At 45.4% G+C, this 8,744-nt stretch overlaps 1 protein-coding gene across 3 annotated transcripts in view; it reads right to left on the reverse strand.

Annotated features, from left to right (window-relative positions):
* The window catches only part of TEAD1 (TEA domain transcription factor 1), a 130,422-nt gene extending 122,023 nt beyond the window's left edge, over positions 1 to 8,399 (reverse strand). For all 3 annotated transcript variants that reach the window (XM_040327941.1, XM_040327940.1, XM_040327939.1), the window contains exon 1: positions 8,163 to 8,399. In XM_040327941.1, the coding sequence (XP_040183875.1) occupies positions 8,163 to 8,310 (148 nt within the window). In that variant the 5' untranslated portion in view covers positions 8,311 to 8,399. The remainder of the gene's footprint in view (positions 1 to 8,162) is intronic.
* Between the last annotated feature and the right edge of the window lie 345 nt (positions 8,400 to 8,744).

Below are 8,744 nucleotides of genomic sequence, written 5' to 3' on the forward strand. Positions count from 1 at the left end.
AAAGATTGCAAAAAAGGAGGGAGTTTACAACATAAAAAATAAAATAAAAGGGATGGAGTTTAAAATAATAAAATGTTTAAAAGATAAATGAAAAAAGGAGGGATTTTACATCATAAAAATAAAAGAATAAAATGTTTTAATAATTTTTTTTTATACATTTTAAAACAATTTATTATTTTATTTTTTAATTTTTATGATGTAAAAATCCCTCTTTTTTTCATTTATCTTTTAAACATTTTAGGCCAGATTCACGAATAATTACGGCGACGTAACGTATCCCCTTTTTACGTTACGCCGCCGCAAGTTTTCGGCGTAAGTGTTTGATTCACAAAGCACTTGCCTGTAAACTTGCGGCGGCGTAGCGTAAAGACGTCCGGCGCAAGCCCGCCTAATTCAAATGGGGCGTGTACCATTTAAATTAGGCGCGTTCCAGCGCCGAACGTTCTGCACATGCTCCTATAGGAAATTTCCCGCCGTGCTTTGCGCGAAATTACGGCACCCCGACGTCTTTTTTGAACGGCGACGTGCGTAACGTACTTTCGTATTCCCGGACGTCTTACGCAAAAAAAAAAATTTGAAATTCGACGCGGGAACGACGGCCATACTTTAACATGGCTGGTCTAAATGTAAGCCATGAAAAAGCAGGCTTATGTTTGCGAGGGGAAAAACCGACTAGCGACGACGTAAGAGAATGCGACGAACGCGCGTACCTTCGTGGATCGCCGTAATCAGCTAATTTGCATACCCGACGCGGAAAACGACGCGAACTCCACCCAGCGGTCGACGAAGTATTGCATCCTAAGATCCAAAGGCGTACGAAGCCGTACGCCTGTCGGACCTTAGCCAAAAGCCGTCGTATCTTTGTTTGTGAATTACAAATAACGATACGACGCGGCAAATTTGAAAGTACGCCGGAGTATCAGCAGATACTCCGGCGTACTTTTTCTGTGAATCTGGCCCTTTATTATTATTATTATTTTTTTATGTTGTAAACTCCATCCCTTTATTTTATTTATTATGTTGTAAACTCCCTCCTTTTTTTACAATTTTTTGATTTGTGTTTGCAAATGGTATCATTTAATTTTATTATTTTTTTTATGTTGTAAACTCCCTCTTTTTATTTATTTTTTTTAAAACAAGAGGCAAGCTTTGAGTAAGCGGCAAATTTCAAAAGCGATACCAGAAACGGGCATTGTGCGGTAGGCAGCCCAACTCTCTCCAATTTAATTGCAAATCAAAATGTGGAAGAGAAGAGATCAGTTAATCTCCAGACCCCGGCAATCCAAGCAGGGCCTACGAACTTTCTGCCAACAGCAGCTGAGTAGCATCAGCCCAAGTCTATATATTTTTTTTTATTTTTTTTTCCAGACATTATGTTCCATTTGGCTGCTGAGGTCACATGACAGCTGCAAACTAAAAGCCTAGAGGATTGCTGCTGCTGCTGCCTCCAGTCCACACTGACAGCCTGGAAGAGCCTTGCACACCAAAGAGGAGGAGGAGGGGGATCCGTCTTTCCATTACATCATCCAGCCAGCACTGGGGGGGGGGGGGGGGGGGGTTGGAGCACAGCTGGTGGCAGCCGCAGTACCATCTGCTTTCCCCTCTACACTGTGCGCTCGTTTTCTCTGCAGGCTCCTACAGTTACTTACTTAGGAACTAAAAACTACACGCGCGCCGAAAAATCGAGTCATCTGCAAGAGAGGCAGAATGAGCGGCGTACAGGAGGGGCGGTTTATGGACAGCGTGCTGTTCCGGCTAGGATCCGAGCTCCGAGAGGAATAAAAATTGACCAGGCCGATAATTCAACCCAAATCAGTCATTGGCCGTTGGCCTCAATTATACAGTTTAGTAGCTCCGGAATCACATCTGTTATTGGTATATGGTTTATTACTCTTTTACATTAAATGGTTTATTACTCTTTTACATTAAATGGTTTATTACTCTTTTACGTTATATTGTTTATTATTCTTTTACATTAAGAGAGAGAGAGAGACTTTTAAAGTGCAACACATGCAAACTGAATCGCCTCTGGGCGCTGTATCCATGTCATGGGTAAGGAACCCCTTGACCTCAGAAGAGATGGGTTTTAATCTTTCTCCTGAAGGCCAAGTGGTCCGACTCCAGTCGTATGGTGGTTGGTAGTGCATTCCACAGGCGAGGTCCCTGGACTGCAAATCTTCGATCTCCTTTGGACTTGTATCTGGCTCCTTTGTCTAATCTGGAGCAGACCGATGAGCTGGTCATATCTTGGTCTCTTCCAACGTTACCGACCAGCTCCCAACTGCAGCCAAAACTTTAAAATGGCCAAAGCCGACGACTCTTCAAAATTGTTTTTTTTTTTTTTAAGGTTTCAATCATTTTATTTTTGACATTTGGTTCCCCAAAAGGTTTATTGCAAGGGGCAGAGGCGGCTCTTTAATTAGGCAAATTAGGCGGTCGTCTAAGGCCTCACAGCCTCCTAACTTACCCAATGCATTACTCCAGTTTTGAGGGACAGGGGAACTTAACGCTGCTGTGCTCAGGCAGCTTTAAGAGCCCAGCGTCCCTAACATCCAGTGAATATCGGTGACACCACCCCTTGTGACATCAATGACCCAGCATGCCCTCAGTCAATGACGTCACAAGGGGGCGGGTTCACCAGGTGACCTCACACCAGGTGGCCCCCGCCCCTTAGTTATTAAAGAGCAGGATCTGGGGGCCGCCTTGTTAAAGGGGGCTTCCAGATTCTGATAAGCCCCCTGCCCGCAGACCCCAAAAACCACCGGCCAGGGTTGTGGGGAAGAGGCTCTTGTCCTTGAATTATTTTTCCCATTATGGAAGTGAGTGGGGCCCCATGTCAAGTTTTGCCTAAGACCTCAGAAAGCCTAGAGCCGCCTCTGGCAAGGGGTGTCCAACCTGCAGCCAACACGGAAAAGAATGATGTGGTCCAAGGCACCATAACACATTGGCCTCCATCCCAAATTTGGACAGAAAAGGAGTTTGGTCAGGGGGGACTTCAAATGAGGCCCACGGGTCATCTGTAGTCCAAGATGGCCAAAAGCCCGTACGCACAATCCGAATATCGGACGAAAACGATCGTCCGAGGAAGAATTGTACGATTTTCAGATTGTGTGTACTAGGGCTGTCCCGATACCACTTTTTTAGGACCGAGTTTAAGTACCGATACTTTGAGTCTACGTAGCAGGCGCAGCAGATGGTGGGATCCGCTGACTACTGACCCTATTTGTGCATCCATTGTCATGTGGGTGTCAAAAATGACACCCACATGCATCCGATAAGGGTACACAGGCCCCGCCCCCTCTCTCCAGCCACCCCCCTATATGACCAATAGCATGAATCTATCCTTGGCCGCCGCTGCCACCTCCTATTCAGACCCGCCGGACCCTTTTTGGGCACCGGAATTACAGTGGCGGAGGAAGTTTTTGAAGCACCTGATCAAAGCCACAGGCTCTAATAGGCTTCACAATAGGCGAACTGCAGTTCATGTGTGTGTTAGAAAGGCGAATGAACATTTGCTTTCCTAACACTGAACTGCCTTCTCCACCAAATCAGGTGCTCGGGTCTGTCACCTGATTGGCTAAAACAACAGGCGCCACTATTGGATGCCTATCAGGAGGAGAGGATGGCAGGAGACGCATGTAGGACTCCGCTTGTCGCCGTCAACCGCTGCCCCACCGAGACAGGGCAAGCGTCAGGCTGACGGCAAGCGGGCGTGCGGGGGGGGGGTTCACAGTGGTGGCATTTGATGGGCACAGCGAGGCTGCAATTGATTATTTTTTCCAGAATTTTTCAGTTTGTTTGCACCCCCCCCCCCCAAAAAAAAAATTCGAGCAGCACCCGCCATTGTGCTATTGATTCTTCAACTTAATGATTTTTTTTGGATTAGGATGGTGTTCTAAAAGTTGCGCAACGCGTATAAATTATACAGGAACTCTATAAGGAAGCAAAGCATAAAAAGAGAGAATCAAGTTTAACCCGCCCTATAATTCCAGGGAGAAACGAAATCCGGGTCAGTAAGAAGTGAACTTGCTTGACATGATTCAATTCGGATCCACCCACAGCATGAAAACAGAGAAACTAGGTTGCCTATTTATAATTCCTGTTACACAATGGTCAGGTGCCAGTCTTCCAATGACATGAAAGTCACCGCATGTCAGAGGCGGGTTCAGCACATTGCGAGCACCTCGATCGTTAGAGGCAAGCGCTGACGTGTCGCCGCTTATTACAAAACGATCATTTTCACTACAAAACTGTAACTGAAAATAAACAAAAACGATCATTACACTGCATCAGGGAACATAGATGTGCCTTAAAGTGATTGTAAACCTCAGACATGAAATAAGAACAAAGCCTATTCCTCTACAGCAGTGTTTCTCAACTCCAGTCCTCAAGGCGCCCCAACAGGTCATGTTTTCAGGATTTCCCCCAGATGAAAAGGCTGTGGTAATTACCAAGGCAGTGAAACTGATCAAATCACCTGTGCAAAATGATGGAAAGCCTGAAAACCTGACCTGTTGGGGCGCCTCGAGGACTGGAGTTGAGAAACACTGCTCTACAGTGTGTACTTGTCTCTATTCAGAACACCAAGTATAATTTCTGTCTGCTGCGTCCTTCCTCTGCATGAATCACTTCTGACAAGTTTTCCTGACACCAAGAGATAAAAAGGTGACAGGGGAGGGACCTTTGGCACACAGCCGGTGATTGAAAGCCTCAGCTTTGTTCCTGTGTGCTGTGTAAAAGGGGAGGGAGGTGTTCCTTCCCTCCAATCAGCTCTCAAAGCTCTCCTCACTGAGCTACCGTGTTTCTCCGAAAATAAGACAGGGTCTTATATTAATTCTGGCTACCTTGTTTCCCCGAAAATAAGACGTACTCCAAAAATAAGCCGTAGCGGGATTTCGATGCAAGATCGAAATATAAGACATCCCCCCGAAAATAAGACGTAGCGATGGCGTGTCGAATCCCCGAAAATAAGACGTAGCGATGGCGTGTCGTATGCGTAGCGGCGCGGGTGGGAAAACAAGACGTGATAGGCGTACTGTACTGGTGCGGAGCTCAGGAGCTGTAAAGAAGTCGTGCAGCCCTTCTTATCTGCTCCACGGTATCTCTAAGTGACCGGAGAGGTGTCGGCAGCCCCATAAATACGGTAAGGTCGGCTCCATACTGTTGTACCATACTTGCCGGTAAAAAAAATAAGACGTCCCCCGAAAATAAGCCATAGTGTGATTTCTGGAGGAAAAATAAATATAAGACGGTGTCTTATTTTCGGGGAAACACGGTACAAAAAAAACAAAACACACTAGGGCTTATTTTCAGGGGATGTCTTATTTATTTATGGTATGTACAAAAAAAATTTCTCCCCCTGTCAGCTCTGGAGTCAGCAATTCGCAATAGCGGCAAATCGCGGGACGTCCGTGCATTCCTGGCGCACTGCCCGTTGATTTTATTTGCACCCCAAACACTGCGTGATTTTTCCCACTATTCATCGGGCGACAATCGCGGTAAAAACGCGCAAGCGGAATCGCAAGACACCCTTCGCTCCAAAAGAAATACAGGAGCTTCTTTAGGGGCGACGGGCATCCCGTGGTTCTATGTGCGTGTTATCCCCCCAAAAATAAAATAAAAAATTAAGGTAGAGCAAACATCAGTCCAGCTTGTTTTAGGCTCGGTTTCCACTTGTGCGACTTTTCATGCGACTTGGGACTGCAAAGTCGCATGACACGTCGTACCCCTTGATTTCCAACGAGTACCGCTCATATCTGTGTAACTTCAAAGTAGTCCCTGCACTACTTTGGTCCCACTTTCATGCGACTTGAGGTTCAGGACCCCATGAATACACAGGCATTGCTTCAAGTCTCATTAAAAATCGCTGCAAAAAAAAATCTGGCGAAATCACGCGGCTTTGGGGTTACAATAGTGGAAACAGAGCCTTAAAGTGGTTGTAAACCCATTACAACCACTTTAACCTACAGGTAAGCCTATATTAAGGCTTACCTGTAGGTGCAAGAAATATTTGCTGAAAATACCGGCACGGTAGACATCGGGCGCAGGCGCGCACAGAGCGTGCCGTGAGCTGCGATACCCGGAAGTCACTTTTCATCCTCCTTGCTCCTGTAACTGGCTTACTGTCCCAAGGTCTGCATAAAGGGTAGGGTTTAATGACAGGCTCTAGGGGCTTATTTCACATGGACCTGTCCAGTCCAATGAGAATGGGGATCTGCAAACAGATTTCCTGCTGAATCAGAGCAGAACGGGCGTCGCACACCTTGCAAGGAACAAAAGAAAAAAAAAAAAAAACAACAACAACATTATCATTCATTTAAAGAGGAAATCCGATAAGCATTCACGCATAACAAAAACAGCCCCGCCACTGGGATTAGGATTGAAAAGTTTGTTTAGACCAAGAGGCCTTCTAGAACAATGACTCCTGGGTTTCCATTATGAATTGGAAAGGAGAGCAATGGATAATATTCATATGTAGGGTTTAAAGAGAACCTGTCAATACAGAAGTGGCCACTGTCGACTTGCATTTAAAAGGATCCAGCCAAAAATATAAACCGCTTAGGCGAGTCTACTTACCAAGTCCCATGCGGGTGCTCGCCCCGACTCACCACTGTGTATGCCAAAAGGAAAAGATTATGGCGGCACACCGCTGTTGGACTTGATCGAAGTGAAAATCCTTTATTTCTTCATAGGCAAGACAAACCGCGCAAAGAAGCTGTTAACGCGTTTCGCACTATTAAGTGCTTAATCATAACAAAGCATTTGAAGGACAAAGCCATGTGGTTACCATGCTTATCCTGGCTTCACTACTTGATCCAAGTTTGATCCAAGTTTGTGACCTACCATGCAATTAAGGAAGTGATCCAGAGCCTACCCTGATGGCCAGAGCCATATTTAGATATTGTGTTGCCGCCATAGGCGCCATTGCATGAGGATGACCTTATAAGCTGCATCCCTTGACCCTTTTGGCAATGACAATACCAAGTTGAGCTATTGGAAGTAGCATGTGGACGGCTCTTGTTTGGACCACCTACCACCCAACATGAGAAAGGAGATGGTTTCAAGGTTCTTAAACTGTAGTACATCTTGACTGCTCATGCACCTCCTTTGCCCTATAGTGGCCTCTCTCAACTGCAAGGTGGAGGAACCCTTGTAATAACCTCGGTCTCAAGGAATCCATGCCAATAATTTCTACAGAACAACGTACATTAGCATGATGGTAACTAGGGAGAATGCTCCTTCCATTTGTGGTCATTGGGAACATTTCCCCTTTACAGATATCTAAAACAATAATTGTTGTCAGTATTTTCATTTTCTAAGAAGTGAAAAAATTGCTCACTGGTCAAGGAACCCCAAGCAACCTCTGGAGGAACCCTAGAGTCCCACGGTACCCTGGTTGAGAAAAGCTGCCCTACAGGTTTCTTGCCAAATTAAGCCACAAATGTCCAAAGTTGACAAAATTGGGAAATAAAATAAGGAAGAAATAATGAGGATGGCCTTATAAGCTGCATCCCTCGACCCTTTTGGCAATGACATAAGTTGAGCTATTGGAAGGAACATGTGGACAGCTCTTGTTTGGACCACCCAACATGAGAAAGGAGATGGTTTCATGTTTCTTAAACTGTAGTACATCTTGACTGCTCATGCACCTCCTTTACCCTATAGCGGCCTCTCTCAACTGCAAGGTGGAGGAACCCTTGTAATAACCTCGGTCTCAAGGATCCCATGCCAATAATTGCTTTATCTACAGAACAACGTACATTAGCATGATGGTCACTAGGGAGAATGCTCCTTCCATTTGTGGTCATTGGGAACATTTCCCCTTTACAGATATCTAAAACAATAATTGTTGTCCGTATTTAAAATGTTCGAAGTGAAATTGCTCCCTGGTCAAGGAACCCCTAGCAACCTCTGGAGGAACCCTGGTTGAGAAAAGCTGCCCTACAGGTTTCTTGCCAAAATTAGGCCACAAATGTCCAAAGTGGCTAAAATTGGGAAATAAAATAAGGAAAGAATTAACAGTGAAGCCTTGCTGACAGGTACACATTAAACGTGGCTAGAAAGGAAGGTCTGCTCAGAATATGCATTTCTCCACTTTCATTCATCAATGGTTTGCTCAACCCATGTGTAACACGACAGAGACCGTTGCTGGCAAGACTTACCATACATTTTGCCCTCGTCGGATAATATAATTTTCCTCCTCCCACACGGTGGGTAGATGGCTAAGGCTTCTTGAAAGCTCTGCTCTATATCCGGGCTCCAGACGCCCTCCGCGTCATTGTCCATAGGTTTATCATTGGAGTCGCTCATCCTTTCGATGTCCTCGGCAGGACTTTCGCTGCCGCTCCAACTGCTGGGCTCAATGATTGCGGCTGGGTGATCCAAGCCGAAGCCTGGACGCCGGACAGAGAGAAACCTGGAAGGGAAGGAGAACAGGATATTAAAATACATTGTGGCCATATCACACTCATGTTAATCTGCACAGTACTGCGAGCCAGTAATCTTTCAAGGAAATAAAAGCTTTTCAGTTCCCCCTGTACCCATTTACCAGGCCGTTCTGTCGCTTGGTGCCAATTTAAAGGATTTCTATTGCCTTTCGCAGCGGAGAAAAAATGAGGAAGGAAGCTATTTTTCTGCCACCAAAATTTACATTTAAAGGGTCCAGTGTGGTCTTGGGTTTGCATTGACAGTATTTCAGTTTATTGTAGGTAAAGTGCACCTATAATTTGGTTGTAAATTTTATA

Source organism: Rana temporaria, chromosome 11, assembly GCF_905171775.1.
Source record: "Rana temporaria chromosome 11, aRanTem1.1, whole genome shotgun sequence".
Classification (NCBI taxonomy): domain Eukaryota; kingdom Metazoa; phylum Chordata; class Amphibia; order Anura; family Ranidae; genus Rana; species Rana temporaria.